At 32.2% G+C, this 16,917-nt stretch overlaps 1 protein-coding gene across 1 annotated transcript; it reads left to right on the top strand.

Moving 5' to 3' along the window:
• The first annotated feature begins 486 nt into the window (after nucleotides 1-486).
• On the top strand, nucleotides 487-15,985 carry LOC149069179 (ras-related protein Rab-32B-like). Its single transcript, XM_089250762.1, has 9 exons — nucleotides 487-630; nucleotides 4,487-4,613; nucleotides 5,456-5,488; nucleotides 8,406-8,502; nucleotides 8,808-8,864; nucleotides 9,009-9,041; nucleotides 10,462-10,564; nucleotides 10,662-10,770; nucleotides 10,874-15,985. The coding sequence occupies exons 2-9, from the start codon at nucleotides 4,502-4,504 to the stop codon at nucleotides 11,005-11,007; spliced, it is 678 nt and encodes a 225-aa protein (XP_089106888.1). The 5' UTR covers nucleotides 487-630; nucleotides 4,487-4,501; the 3' UTR covers nucleotides 11,008-15,985.
• The last annotated feature ends 932 nt before the right edge of the window (nucleotides 15,986-16,917 follow it).

The raw sequence follows: 16,917 nt of genomic DNA, 5'->3' as shown, positions 1-16,917 counted from the left end.
ATTCATATAGCGCAAGTAGAAGTTAGACGCAAAATATTTCATAGCATTTAAAAATTAGAAAAAAATGTGTGTGTGTTTTTGAAAATTTGCGTACACCAACCCCCTTAAGTCAACTCGGAACGTACCGGGACCGCTCAAGTTATCTGAAAGTTTGCCGCGGGACACTTCACGTGATTTTGATAATGTGCCACTTAATTAATTTTTACCAAATAAGGTTCGGGGTCGCGGGCCACATTATGACTGCGACGCCCATATTTGGCCCGCGGGTTAAGCCCGTATCCTACGAATTTGCTTTATTGATTTTTGCTGGAAATTTTTCGCGCGTCGACGTTCGTTTTTTCGAGGAAACGATGACGTAATGGTAGTAGTGTGTGGATGACTCATCAATGAAACACGCCGCCTTGAAAAGCGGGTTTATGGGGAAAAGAAACAGGTAAATAAGAAAAAGAAAGGAAGAAAGAACAGGTTTTCTTTCTTTCTTTCTTTGTGTGTATAACGCGGATGTTCTTCTTCTCACCTTTTGTTGATCAACATTTCGCTGCGTTGAGCTCTTAAAAACATTTCATATACCACACTTTTATATTTTCTTCATCATTTCCTTTTTTACGGAAAAGAAGAAAAAAGATCCACGTGAGTGTAAAAACTTCTCAAGGATTTTTGTAACATTTTTATAAATTGTTAAGTATAAATATTGTTTTATAAATAATACGTGTCGCAGTTTGAACAATAATAATTCATGTGAAGCTATCTAATCTCCGACATGAATAAGATATATTTCAAGTTCTTCCAGTAGTTTTTTTTATTAATATTTCGTAAGGATAATTCTTATATCATAATAATTGTCATTTATATTATGAAAAACTAGTTATAAAAAATATTTCTCATAATGTATAATAACTGCTATTGAGAACTTATTAGTCGAACTGACCGAAAAAATATCAATTGTTACATTAATTATTTTTTGTGATATTATAATGAAACCATATAAATATTGTTTATTATTAATAAAACAATATAAATAATAAGTTATCTAATCTCTGGCATAAATGTGTTCTTTCAAAAAAAAAAATTTCAATTTTTCAAGTTCTTTCAACGATTTTTTTTTATTAGTGTTTCCAACGGAATATAATTCTTATAATATAATAATTCTTATTTAGTGTTATTTATGATGCAGCTGTAAAAAATATTTCTTATAACATATAATTCATGTGTGTAACTGGGGTTCCATGCTTTGTTTGTGATAATTCTTTATGCATGAAAATTACGAGTATAAATATTGTTTCATTGATATTTTTTTGTGTGTCAGCTTCACATGAATTCTTATTATTCAAACTATCTAATAGCGGACACAAATAAGATTTCAAGTTCTTTCAACAATTTTTTCAATTAATAGTATTGTTTTCTAAGGAATATATAATTCGTATTTTATAAATCCCATTTAATATTATGATAGTTATATAAAAAATATTTCTCATAATGTAAATCAACTGCTACTGAACTATTATTATTCTAACTGAACGAAATAATATCAATAGCTATATTAATTATTTTTGTGATACGCCTCTAAGTATAAATATTGTTTCATTGATGATAATTTTTTTTTGTGTCAGTTTGAATAATAATAATTCATGCGAAGCTATCTTGCAGACACTATCTATGCAGACACTAATAAAATTTAAAGTTATTTCAAAAATTGTTTAAATTAATTTTCTTTCTGGTGAATACATAATTCTTGTGATATAATAATTGCTATATTAATTTTTTTGTGATATATACCTCTATGATAATTTTATGTACTAAAATCACATCTAATGTTAATTATAAATTATTTTATTTCTATACTTTTTCATGATTTTGTCTTTTTATTTTGAACAATACAAGTAGTGAAGTATATGTAATATCTCTGACATAAATAAGATATTTCAAGTTCTTTCAATAATTTTTTTTTATCAATATTAATATTTCCTAAGGAATATATAATTCTTATGAAATAATATTACATTCTTCCATACTTTTATTGTACATTAGAAGAGCACAGATGTCGAGGGGGGGATATGATTGAAGTGTTAAAAATTTTCAGCGGGATACATAAAATGGAACACGAGTTATTAATACATCGTCAGTCAACTGCTTCAACAAGAGGACACCAGTATCGATTGGTAAGGGACAATTCTAGGTTATAGTGTTGCAGGGAGTTTTATCTCTAATAGGACTACAAATAAATGGAATAGCTTACCTCCGGGAGTCGTAAATTCTAACACTATTGACAGGATTAAAAAGAAATATGATAAACATATTGGAATAAATCAAAAAGCTTAGATGAGACAACCGTAATCTTTTATGGGTAGTATATTTATATTTTATCATAATTATTGGTTTTTGTATTGCCCTAATTGGTTTGCTGTATTTTTGATATAGTTTAGATATACGTATATTTGACATCCATGTTTTTCATGAGCCCCTTTTTTCAGCCACCTCATTGGATTTTCTGACTGTTGTGGCGTTTATAATTTGTATTATATATTCATTTATAGTATAGACACATCCAAACAAGACTTGAAAAATATTGTTATACCATATCAAAGTTTAACTGTGTTAATTATCTATTATTATTTTATTTCTATACTTTGTGTTGGAAAGGTTTCCTTCTTTTTCTTGTTCTTTGAACAATTTTCTAAAATATATCAATAACACAGATCTACAAAAGAATACTTTATGAAAGCTTTTTAGTTTTGATATATAACTGATTTTTATATAATTTGCAGTGCTGATTCAAAAAATTCAATCCTTTTTTTTTTTCTATCACGTAAGGTTTTTTTTTTTACAAAACGATTTGATATTTTGGGGGAAATAAAATAAAAATTCCAAAACACATTTGGATTTAAGTTATCACCTCATAAAATATACATACTCCACATTCAGCTATATAGGTCCTAAAATCAATGAAATATCTTTGTCACACACAATGATTTACTATATTTATTCATAACGCACAGTTTCAATGCAATTTGTATACTACTTAAGTACTATACCAATGGTTCTCAACCTTTTTGACTAGCTGAGCCCTTTCTGGTACACAATGTGTATGGCGGAACCAGTAAGCCTACGTTTTATTTATTCATCAATGTTACTGGTTTATTTTTATTATTCAAAATTATTAGTATATATATTTTTTAATTTACTTTTTTTTAAATATTTTCCTTGAGTGGCAGTGGAATCCCTGGAGAGTTCACGCAGAGCCCCAAGTGCTCCACGGAGCACTGGTTGAGAACCGTTGCACTATACCATTGAAATTTGACTTTTACTTTATTTCAAAAACTAGACCCGATGGAATTTTTCAATTATTTTCCCAGTAATTAGCATCCAAAAACTATAAAAAAAAACAATCATTATTTTTAAGGAAACTTTTCCATCACAGACCTGTGTAATTTTTTATATACATATTCATCTTAAAAAAGCATCATTCCTATGACATAATTAATTGCTATATCCCATTCAGACCCTGGTGCCACAAATGTGTGCCTTGTTTTTTCTTACTGTAGAATTTTTTCTTTTGTCCTCAAGAAGTTAAGCCCCGATTTTTAAAAGATTGTGTGGGTTTAAGATGCCTTAAAGAAGAAAGTTCCTCCGGGAGAAGTGCGATTCGTGCAATTACACGAAATTCAGCAATAAAATTCTGTAAAAATTGTATGTGATGATGAATATACCCTGCATCATCTTGGCTAAAAAAATGAATTAAATGAATTATTTCTTCACACAAAGAATAAACTGAAAATTTGCAAAAATAATAAAGAGATTTGCTGACATTTATGTCATTTTTTAATGTCTTATTTGAATATCAAAAATGCAAAAACACACATTTTGAAATTTCGAAAAATGAATGCTCTGGGTCTGAAAGGGGTATAACATAATTATATGTGCACAGTATTCTTATAATATATTATAATTGCTAATGAACTATTGTTGTTATTCTAACTAAAACAATATTGATCGCTGATAATTCTTTTTTTGTGTGATAGGTTTTTTCTCCTGTTCTTTTCAAATTTTTCCAAAAATATTTTCCATTAATATATACTGTGTCAAGAGCAAAGGCATCATAAATTTACAAATAATTGCATAAAAGAATGAAAATAATTGCATAAAAGCCCCAAAACAGTATATGCCAGAATCTATGACGTACGTTGCAGAACAATTAGTGTTAATGCAGAACAATCTGGAAGAATTTTTAGAAAAAGTGCAAAAAACACTATGGGGATTTTACCCGCAGAACATTTCCAGTCAGCCAAGGGTTTGTTGCAGAACAATGCGAAACATTCTGCTTTGGGGCATAAAAGAATGAAAATAATTAATGGCAGATCAAGTTTGACGAGATATCTCAGGATTGCCTCTGTAAGGGTTAACAATAAAGCATGATTAATGTTCAAAATTACTTCAAACATCCATTGTGTTATTTGCTTTATATTCACACAAACCTGTTATTTCTCAGGAATTTGAAAGAATCATGAATTCTAAAGATGTCGATCAACAAAGTGAAGGAGGGTCGAGCATGAGTAGTAGATATGATACAAATGAATTATTGTTCAAAATTCTCGTCATCGGAGACTATGGTGTGGGTGAGTACTCGTTAAATTACTCACTTCAATTGAGTTTTTTTTTTGTATGTATAAAGGAAACAATTCATAACTTAAACCTTTTCTTTGATACACAACAATGCATTTTATCGCAAATATTTTTCTTTTAAATAATTTTTTTAATGTTAATTAAACTCTGGGTAAAGAAAGAAGTAGGGTCCTCCAGGGCCTGACTTTGATACGGGGGTCTCTTGTGATTTTGGTCCAGATATTTTTTAGTCAGTGAATATATGTTTAAGTTTTTGGGTCCTAAAAAATCGTGGAGGCCCTGGGTAAATCTACTGCACAGTCCCACTCAGCTTAAGAACATATTTTTCTAAGGTTAGAAAATGTCTGTCTTCTGTAGCCTATAGTGAGAGGTTGGTGGTTTGATTCCTCACACAGAAATGTGACTTTTCTTTCCAAAATTATCTTCGCTTGGAATCCATTCAATTGCACTTCATACGGGCAAAGGTGTTTGGTGACGTACATTGTTTTCATGGGAGTGCCACAAATGACCCACTTCCTCACCAGGAAATCAAGCCCTGGTTAGTAATGTAATTAATTGCCTTCTATAATATTGTATTAAAAAACAGTCATATATTTGAGCATCCTTTACATACTGTGCAAATTACATAATGTCAAAATTTTTTGAAATGGATGTGTAGTTTAGTTCACAAATCTAAGTTTATACATTTACTTGTTAAGTGAACTTGGGCTCTTGAAAAATCTCCATTCCAGGGACCTAAAATAGAGTGACATCATTGAACACCTTCTTATAAAAACATGAATTTGCAGCTTTTCCTATTAATAATTAATTGAACTATTATTTTCCAATATTCCAGGTAAAACTGCTATCATAAGAAGATATACCGAAGGTAAGCTGACAATATTATGGTTTTTATTTTCAAAGATGAATACAGTCAAGTTCCCATACTTGGGACAATTTTGAACTTTGCACTGAAAAATCAACCCCTCAAAGAAACATTTAATTTTTTTTCAAATTATCCACATTCTGAAGGGTGTCTAAGCCTTTTGTACTGATAATTTGAAATTTTTAGGTGTACATTTAGTACTTGAAAAAACACAACATGTTTGTCCCAAACAGGGTTGGCAGGTTTTTGATGGTTTAAACTGTCACATCAAAAACCCCTTGTCAAAAACCTTAAATATTGCTTTTGAATATGAAAATTCTCGTTGAAAATACACATACTTATTGCTTGTAATGTTTAAAGTCACTATGTTATACAAAGAATAAATACTTAATATGATTGTAAAATAATTTTCTGCTCCCTACAGAATTATTTTGGACAATATATGTGTATTTTTTCATGTAAAATATGAGATTTGAATTGGGCATAACATAAAAGCTGAAGAAAAACTATGGAACTATTTGATATTCTTCAATTCAAGATGAGATTCTCGATCTTCAAAAATTTCTTCAACTGCTTCTATATGTATATTGATATAAACCATCTGCTGTATAGATGTTTGAAAAGTTCTTTTATTTCAAAAATGTACTGTTGATTTCTGTTATTATTAATTATCTAGATAATCACTACACATAAAACAATAACCTTATTATGCTTATTATAAGTATTATGCTTATACCCTTATTATAACTTATTCTAAGTGAAAAAATAAGAATGACAACATTGAGATAATAAGTTTTACTTGACTGTGTCGCCAACAAAGTTCAAACCTGGATCCTTAAAAGGAGTCCAGCAGGATGCCCACACCAAGAGTGAAGACACTCATTGTGCCAACGCCCCCCCCCCCTCCAGAACTGCAAGTCTATTTCTGCTTATATACAGTAAATTCTAGTTTATCCAAGGGTATAAAATCTGTGTATATAACTTCAAAACTTCAGTGGAAAAGCAATTTTCATTATACCCTAACCAAAATTGTCTTGTGGATTGATCAACTTGACACTGCTGACTACCAGTAGTCTGCTCGTTAAGTAGTACTGGTATGATTGTAGTATTGAGTGTAACAGAACAAGCCTGCATAGTTGGCTTAACCCATGCCTTCCCCCACATCCTGATGCAAAGTGCTAGACCGGGTAATTTGGTGGGGGCACGAAGCCAAAAAAGCCAGAAAAATCTGGAAGAATTTTAAGAAAAGTGTAGAAAACACTTTTATGTGAATTTTTACTCATGGGAAACATTTCCAGTCAGCCAAGGACGCTTTGCAGAACAATGCAAAACATCCTGCTTTGGGGCAGAGTTGGATTTTTACTGGTAAAAACTAGGTATTTACCGGTAAATACTATGGTAAAAACCTTGTACGTACAATCAGCTTCTTAGTACTGATAACTAATATGCAGAATAGTGGTTTTTTTGTTAACTAATGATTAATAGTTGTTTAAATAATAATTATCATAAAAAATTCAAACAAACTTAATTAAAAAAGAAAGAAAAGAATTGTAGAAACAGAAACTGTTGTAACACGACCGGTCATCATCACCAGCACTCTTTGAATTAGGTTGATGTAAAAACCTATTTTTTTCTTTGCTCTATTTTCGTATGTATAAATTTTAATAACCTATATTTTGTACAATTTATAACTTAAACGTACTACATTAGCCTATACAATGATATTCAAAGAGACCAGAGAGAGAGAGAGAAACATATCGTTATAAGGAAGTTCTCACCATAAATAGAGTATTAACACCATGAATAAGGACCAGAGAGCAATATCGATACAGAGGAGATTGTTATACAAGATTATTGTACAGGGAGAAACCTCAATACAATGCTACTCGATATATAATGATAAATTCCTCTGTAACAATATTTTTCCTTGGTCTGCAGAGTATTGCTATATTGAGGTTTCATTGCCTACCACTTGTATACTATAAAAAGTATTATTGATTAATACTTGTGTCGCTTGATTTTTTTACAAGCCGATTTTAATTATAATTAATGATGTAATCAATATTTTGGTTCTTTCCTCCCCTTTTATTATCACCAAGAGTTCATAGAATTATTCTTTAAATGACTATTTATCAGAGGCGTTATTTAATGGAGGACGGGGCCTCTAAGTGATCTGTAGTACAGGGTGGTAAATTTAAGTAATTTGTGGTCAAAAACATAGAATTGAAACAGGAGAAGGGCAACAAAGTCATAAATCTCTGCTATTTATAAACAGATACTTTGACTAGAATTTATAGAGTGAAAATTATAATATGCTGATAATATTTAATTCATCAGCATAAGATAGCAATATGAGACTATATTTATGGCAGGGCTTGACGAATCAAAAAAATATTTGTGCACTAGCCAAATTGCTTAAGAGCCAAGCATAATTTTTTGCTCAAGCGAAGTGATCCTAAATAGTGTTTTTTTTTCAACTTTTACATATACTGTAATGGTACCTTTCCTTTGCTAAAAGGCACACTTTGATTGAACAACTACAAAAAAAAAAAAAAAGTTTAGGTGCCGCTGGAGATTTTCTAGTCACCATGGCGACCTGGTGCAAACCAAGAATATAATAATTATAGTGTTCTGTATTCGCACAACACACATTGTATCAGAAAGAATTATGAATTTTTTTAGGGGAAAAAATATATAATTCTTTTCCCTGAAGGTGGTAAAAACTGTGGAAAAAACATGTTTTTACCAAGATGGTAAAAATCATCAACGGTAAATACCATGCCAACCCTGTTTGGGGGGGGGGGGGTAAACATTATGAAATATATCACCAGTTGGTGACTTTTTCTTGAACAATACCTATAATAAGATTGTGAATATTATTAGGCTTACATTATTTATTTCTTGTTTTATAATATTTCAGGAGTATTTTCTCAAAACTATAAAATAACCATCGGTGTGGATTTCGCCATCAAATCTCTGAATTGGGACGAAAAAACATCCATCACTTTGCAACTGTGGTAAGTAATTTATTGGAATCCATATAGGAAGTGAAAGTGGTAGATATTTATAACTAAGAGGTTGGGGGGTGAACTTGTCAATGGGGGGGGGGCATTTTACCATTTCCTCCGCTGTGAAAAAGTCTATGACTTCGCATCAATGTTTTTCCTTTCCCATAAAATTTCCCAGCCCCCACCATAGTTTTCTATTCTACCTGTTTTGACATTTTTTAAATTGTCATTCGTGGCAGACTTACTGACTCTCCTTCATGTACATTAAATTCATTAGGTTATAAGGTTTTTATATTGTTTTGAATAACTTTCAGGGATATTGCTGGTCATGAAAGATTTGGGCATATGACAAGAGTCTACTACCGTTATGCGTAAGTAGACACATGTAATGTTTCATAAAGATATTCTTGATTTAACTAAGTTTCTTATTATATCATTGTTTTAATTTCATTGATTTTTCTGCCTTTGAGGAATCCGAATAACTTAGATTTTGTTTTCTTTTCTCTTTTCTGTAGCACAGCTGCTATTATAGTATTTGACTTAACAAGGTAAATATAATAGCATTCAAATTTCTAACATATATTTTATCTACTACTATACTACTAAATCGTACATGTACCTCGTAAACATTCCTCGGGGGCAATTTATAATGAATTATGAATTTAAAAAAAAATCCCATGCTGATTGATAGCAAATAAGCTGTAAACAGCCATAAAGCTCAAGAAAAGAACATGTGTACTCTTTTTGGCACAAATGTAATGTGTGTGTACGATAGCTTCTTCATTGATAATCTTTTTAGACTCGCCTTTTGGGAGAAAAAAAAATGATGTATAGAAATTTTTTCAGATTTCTAAAGATTTCTTCACAAAATGAGTCACATAAATGAAAAAGTTCTATAAATAGAAGTTGTATAAATGAAAAAGAAATAACATTTTCCTATATCTATGGCTCAAATCGTCTCAAAACTGAGAGGAACATATAAAAGAGAGGGCATATAAGTAAGAGACCACAGTATACTTTCTTTCTTTCAAACTGAGCACAACTCAGGTCTATCGCCATCTATGGGAAATTTACTGCTTAGTGAGTTGTGCCAGAAAAGTGCCTAAAGTGTGTACCTAACAGTCTGAGTGCGTATCTAGTGTTGTGTCTTATTTTTCAGTGCTGCTATCTATATTTCAGAAGTGAAGTGTAATAATTGAATTACATTTGTACCGTTTGTAGATCTGTTGCTCTCTGTGGTGAGACTTTTCAAAGGGGAGATCGGCTCGCGTTCATGCCTCGAAGTTGGGAACCACAGAAAACCAACTTCAGCAGACCGCCACTGCGACCACGGTGGGGTTTGAACCTCGCGAGGCGAGTCCGTCACTATGACCACTCGACCACTGCAGCGGGAATCACTGCAAACTGGAAATACTCTTTAAAAACTGACATTATAAATGTTATACTTAAGGTTGTACATTATACTTTACGAGTTCTTACTGTATTTGTATTGAAATCTGATAAATAAATACTCATATTGCAAGAAATCTCTAGTTTATAGAGTCAAAATCAGTTGAAACTTTCAAAATTTGCAACACATATTAATGTATGCTAGTATTGTGAAATATTGCTTGTTTATCAAGTCAAAATTTGTTAAACATTTTTTGCTCGTCTTGCAAAACGCTTGTAAACAGAATATTTACTCGTATAATCCAAGGTTTTACTGCATCGCACAATACAATAAATACATCAAATGAATATGGCATGAAATTAGATTGAGAAAAGTACTTACTTTGTTTACAGTTTACATTTCTCAGATTACTGTATGATAATTTCTCATTTTTATGAATTTTATTACATATAGACTAATTTTTAAAGGAATGTATGGACTTTATAAATATATATGCCAATCTATAGCCATACAACTGTGGTAGGGGATGTTGTTTGAGAGTTGCTAAATAAAGAATGTTTCTTTTTGATGTCATTCAGGATAGCAACTATGGATTCCATAGAGAAATGGCAAAAAGACTTAAACGAGAAAGTATCCATGAAGAATGGACAACCAATACCAGTGTTACTTGTGGCGAATAAGGTGACATATTTTCAACATTATTTATTCCATAACATGTTATCATTACGATAAAAGCATGTGGAATTTGTAATTTTATGTTTTGTGATTTTCATTTCAGTGCGACATCAATGGTGTAACTATACAATGTGATGTGCTGAACAAATTCTGCAAGTCACATAACTTCCTCGCGTGGTTTTTCACTTCTGCTAAAGAGAACGTTAACATCAGTGAGTAACACTTTTTTTTCTTTGCCCTTCTATCTTTAAGAGCTTGATGATTATTTTGTGTGCTCAGGGTTACTTACATGTATTTTTTTTTATACATTCACAGATGATGCTATAGAATACCTAGTAGACAGAATCATTCATCTCAACAAAGAAAATCAGAATGGTTATGATTTGACGCCCGATTCTTCAATACTTTTGACTCCAGATAAAATAACCAAAGGTAAGAAATGCTGCTGAGCAACATGTTGCCTAATCGCCATGATCAACCAAATCATTTCCATCGAAAATGTATTATGAGATATGCATCCCATTACACACAGAGAATTTTTATGAAGTTCACAGATGTTTGCATTCCCTCGTTTTAGCCACTGTTCCAAAGTGGCTCGTTGATATTACGAAAACATATCAAACATTTTATATTTCATATGTGTTGTTTGAATGTTTATTATTTTTTTATTCCTAATTTAAATATATTTCTGTAAACATTTCACTTTTTTTCACTCTGTGATGAGTTAGAAGGTTATATTCCCATCGTGATATTATTATTATTATGGTTGTTATTCTTTTTTGTTGATTATTTTTTTAATCATGATTTTGGCACAAGTTTTATCGAGATTTTACACTCTACTTAATCACAATTATATATATTATTGTGCCATTGTAGTCATTCCTTGTGCTCATTTTTCATTGTGTATTTATTTACATTCCCCATTAGATCTTGTAATTACTTTCGGTCCCAGTATAGAAATAGTTGCAAAGTTACTGCATGGTAGAAAGAAAGGTCTGAATCAATTGAAGTGTTATTCCAGTGTGATCGCTAATTGGTAGATATGATTTACAAATCAGTGGGTGAAAATGTAAGATATAAATTTATAGATACGTACAATGCTGAGGTCTCTTATGTTTCGATTCGGAATGCGATTGATGGTTACAAGACTGTTTCATGGAACCCAACAGTATAGATAGTATAAATTCTGCAGAGGAGTGTGTACAAGGTGCATGCATGGTTTAGTAGTAGTAGTATGCGATAGTAAGTGATGAAAAATTTTACAGCTTTTAATATTGCAAAACACCAGCTCAAAACCTCTCTGGTTTGAACCTTACTGACAGCATAGTGCTGGTCAGCTGAAGGGTGTTACGTGTGGTTTTCTAACTTTGAAACACAAATGTGGGTGGATCTCACATTTAAAAAAACACAAAGAACAGTCAGGCCAGCAAAATTTGAAACATTCACACATAATACAACACACAAAATAATGTGCATAATTGTTTGCTTTCGAATTTGGAAGACAGATGGCAGCACTTCTTAAACTCACATAACCAGGCATTTCACAGAAACAAACCTCATATTAGGTGCATGGCCTTAGGCTGGGATCTTTTGCAGGGCCCATAGGCTTTTACGGGCTCCTTTATGATGAATTTTATAGCACGAAAAAACAAAAAAATTATACCAGCCCAGGCCATGGTTAGGTACACAACACATACACAGCATATCCCACATGCACCAATTCAATACAAGTTCCTCAAAAGAATGTTTGTGAGGCACATGCATGGTAGTAATTGGCCCCAAAGCAGAATGTATCGCATTGTTCTGCAACACGCCCTCAGCTGACAAAATGTTCTGCTGCAAAAAAATTCCCATAATAGAGTTTTCTACACTTTTCCTCAAAATTCTTTTAGAGAGTATTACACCTGCAAGATACATCAGCCAATCAAGCACTCCATTCAAAGACTAACATTATTAGACTGTCCAGAATAAGAACATACAGGTGCTCTTCTTCAGGTGTCAAGCTTAAACTATACTCGAAACTTGATTAAAGTTGAACTCCTGCACTAGATGCATCATATACAACATTTTCTATGATTATGATCCGATAACTTCATTCATTCCATCGCTTGTTTTCTTAGCTGAGAAACAATTTTATAAACGTAATTCTACACTGAAATATTTATTTTGTATATAGAAAAATGCACCTATTGATGAATTTTTCGACATCTTTACATTATTCATTGTTGGTAAAAATGTAGAAATAGTTGTTGTAAATCAATAAATGTGTGCACTGCTATTATCGCTGTTTAAAGAAAATGACTTTTTAGGTGCCGCATTTGTTTAACATTTGAAATTCTTCAGTGCTAGCCAAGATTGGCAACTGCCTTGTGTGTGTATTACTTGTTAATGTGTAAGGATAATTATATTTTGGTAGTTTAAATGAGTTATGGATATAGCTGGCTATATCACAAAATTTTAAAAATATGTAATAGAAAGCTAGTATAGAGCAGGGGTGGTCAACCTATGGCACGCTTTTCAAAAATTAAAGAAACTCTCTATTCCATTTTTCAAACTCATAGGAATTCTCTCCAACTTTTTTAAACAATTCTTCATTCATTTCCATGAATGTCTTGTAGGCTGTCAAACCTATATTCAGTATGGTAGGCACTCTTGTAATAATTATGTAATGACTTTCTATTTAATGTGTCTCTGTTTGGCTTCCCATCTTTAAACATAGTTGCTGGATGTCCCATGTGAATGAGATTCAGGATCATCTGCATGGAAGACATGCATTGTATAATATAATTATATTGTATATCCATGAATTTTCTTGGGGAAGGGGGGGGCGCGCTAAGCCTTCTTATGGAGTCTATTGGAAGGGGGCCCGAAGCATCCTCAGGTTCCGGCATCTATGTACAACATGTGGTGTAGATAAGATGAACTTCTACCAATATACATACATAATCTGCTTTGCGACAATCAAATTTGACTCACAAATAAAAGCAATTTAGAACTCAGAGTGGCAAACTGAAAACTTTTGCAAAAATCAGAGGACAGCCGAACAATATTTTGCAGGAATGGAGAGAATGCTTGTGCCCCATAAAAACAGAATGTATGGTCTGCGTGCTGAAATTCATCAAGTGGCATTCAAAAATAATCTTGATCTTAGCTTGGAAAAATACTGGCCACCTCTGGTGTAGAGCACAAGACTCAAGAAATCACACACACACAAAAAAAAAAAAATAATAATGCAGGTGCTGGCTAAATTTCTGAAGCATTAAAAATTATGACATGTTACTTAACATGGGAAAAAAGAGCTTCAGATATTGATGTTATACCGCATTCATCATAAAGGGGCTCTTAATCCAGTTTTATATCATGAACACTTGTTTAGAACTTAATCATCACGTGAATGTGCTTTTGAAATTTTTCTGTGATAAATATATGAGCTAATGTTTGTATTACGCAGAAATGGAAACAATTTTTTTCCATGTAGAAAACTAATAGACATTGTTATGTTGTTTCAATGATAAGAGTATTTATGAACATGCTTTTTTTTGTAGTTTTTGTTTGAAGACTGTGATAGCATGTGCATATCTATCTGTTTGTTACTGTATTAGCCTTAGTATGTATCATCGAGAACTGATCTCATGCCTTGAATTGTACTCAAAAATAGGAGAATATAATCATTCATCCAATGCGATATTGCACAATATGGTATAAACTAAAATAATTCCTCACTTGTGTTCAGTTATTGCCGTGCCTTTAAGCTGAAATGTGTCAAGTGAAATATTTTTCAGTGTATTTTCATCATAAGAAAAATCTATGTACAGTAGAACTTTGGTTACTGAGCATAATTTGTTCTGGGAATGTGCTCATTATCCGAATCACTTGTGTATCAAATCTGACATTCTGATAGAAAATAATGTAAACTCAGATGATTCATTCCACTATTAGTCAAATACATAAAAAAATGACATTCATTCAATAATTACTCACTGTTCACGGCAACACTTTTTTTTGTGTTGACTTTATAAAAAAAAATCTCCAATGACACTTGCTTTTGAGGATTTCATGGAAATGGGAAATTGCATTATCTTTAAACAGATTCATTGTTTGCACTGCTACAGTTTGGTTCTTTTCTACAAAACTTTAGACAGCTTCGAATATTTTATGCATCTCTCTAATCTCATTTGAAATGAGATATTCCTCCTCATTTCTCTATTCCTCAGACAAAATCCCATCCACAAGCTTTTGGTGTGGAGCTGCTGGTCTATGGTCAACTCCTGGCTATGTTCCTCCACTAGTTCTTAAATGCAGTCCTCATTCAACTTCAGTCTCATGGGGTTTTTTTTTCAAAATACACAATTTCTATGACAACTGGTAGCTATTGTCCATGAGATAAACCCTCAAAATCACGTTCAATAATGCAATCAGCACAGTTTTCTTCAAGTAAAACTGAGGGTTCTCTTGGTGTCATCCATTCCAGGCTTTATCGATAATCTTATGCCAGTGTTCAATATGGAAATATTTTTCTAAAAACTCTAAGAGGGTTTGTTGCATTTGCATGATGGCTGGAGACTGCACGGGAGAAGATTATCTACAATCCCACAGTAGGTGTGTTAGCAAAAGCAAAGAACCATCGGTTTAATTGTGATCAAGTGCAAATAAGTAAAGAAAGCACAAAATTTTGCTCGTAATGTGAATCATCGCTCTTTATGCAAATTGCTCATCAACCAAAGTTGCAATATAGTGTACTACATGACCTAGGTAGACAGATATAAATACATATTTAGGTTCTCATAGAAATAAGCTATTAAGAGATTTTCCAAAATAACCACAGCCAACAAAACTTCATGTGCCAGTATGCATGGTTACATCGTAAATATTACTTGCATGTGTGTTAATTTTCCGAGTGAGGCACGCTTACCGGAGACTTTATGGAAGAATATTATCCAAAACTCTATAACATGTGTGAGTGAAAGCTAAAAACCATCAGTTCAGATGTGATAATGTGAAAATAAATAAACAAAGCGCAAAATTTTTGCTTGTAATGTGAATCATCGCTCATCTACCAAATCTAAATTTCTTCAAAAGTTTTGCTCATTATGCGAATTGCTTGTTAACCAAAGTTCCACTGTACTATGTCTATGGACAAATAGAAATGCGGAAGAAATATCATATTAGGAATTTTCAAGATGTTTTATATTAAATAATTTAATATGACAGATGTTTCAAATGTCATTTTGATTACTGTTCAAACTTTTCATGTTTTTATTCTATCTTTTGACAATTTTTTTTTTTTCAATGTGAATACTTGTGCTTGCTTAATCATATCCACGCACAATGTCCTGATAAGAGAATTTTACCAATATCCGTCCATAAAAATGTTGAAATCAGCAGATCTATTCTTTTAGCAATAAACTGTTTTGATTCACACTGAAACATGTCTGTCTTTTACTTTTTTGAGTAACAAATGTACCTTTTGAAGTACCATAATTCGAGTAAATGGGCAGCTAGAACACCAAGGGTCTTCAATACGTGTCCTGATGTGGTCTTAGATTGCAAATTTGGTATAGCTTAGTGACCCACTGGATTCATTGAAATTTCCACTGCGAAAAGGTTGAAAACATCTGCTCTACATCATTATTCCCTCTAGAGCAGGGGTCTTCAACCCTTTTAGACATGGAAGACCAAATTGAAACTTCTTATGAATCCTGCAAGCCACCAGCTTAAGTTATATAGTGACACCTTAACAGAAGGAACCAATGGGGTCCCAAGTTAATCAGGGACAAAAATAAAAAAAATTGATGACTTTCATTTATTCTCAATCCCGATTAGTTCTGAAATAATTTTTCCACTAATTCTGAAAAAGTTTGAATGTTTAATTAATTACTGAATTAAGTTACTAAATACTGATTAAATTAATTCTGAAATTAATTTTAATCTGGAATCAGTTTAAATGATTCTGTAGTTATGCTTTTCAGTAATTCAAAAAAATTATTTTCCTTCTCAATATATCTAGTGAAAAGCTATTTAATTCTTGGTCGGGAGAGTACCTAGTGCACCTTAGTTACAAAATGTTTGTTCGCAATAAACTTACTCAAAGAATCAATTCAATAAGTAAAAAGGGTCTCGCTCCTAGATGAGGGGTGAAGGGAACAGGATGCTCCATATGAATTCATCATAGCTGCCACCTGCAGGGAATGGGAATTAGGGCAATTTTTGCACAAATCCAAATTCCGTGTGAAAATAAATGTATAAAAGGGATATTTTTATAGCCAAAAGTAAAACTGTATGGGGGTTTTTCCCCTTGTAAAAACGTCACATTCAAGCTATTGCAGATTAGCGCCAAGTCACCCCCCAGAAGGTTATAT

This window comes from Pholcus phalangioides, unplaced genomic scaffold (assembly GCF_987345545.1).
Source record: "Pholcus phalangioides strain wild (caught in Gottingen) unplaced genomic scaffold, Ppha-v1.0 ptg000024l_1, whole genome shotgun sequence".
Classification (NCBI taxonomy): domain Eukaryota; kingdom Metazoa; phylum Arthropoda; class Arachnida; order Araneae; family Pholcidae; genus Pholcus; species Pholcus phalangioides.
The sequence above is the reverse complement of the archived record's forward strand: the minus strand, read 5'-3'. Positions and strand labels throughout refer to the sequence as shown.

Excerpts from the sequence above, each read along its gene's own strand:
- LOC149069179 (XM_089250762.1), top strand. The coding sequence starts at position 4,502 with ATGAATTCTAAAGATGTCGATCAACAAAGTGAAGGAGGGTCGAGCATG. Across the intron at positions 9,042-10,461 it reads ATAGTATTTGACTTAACAAG|GATAGCAACTATGGATTCCA; the intron begins GTAAATATAATA and ends GATGTCATTCAG. Across the intron at positions 10,565-10,661 it reads TGTTACTTGTGGCGAATAAG|TGCGACATCAATGGTGTAAC; the intron begins GTGACATATTTT and ends TTTTCATTTCAG.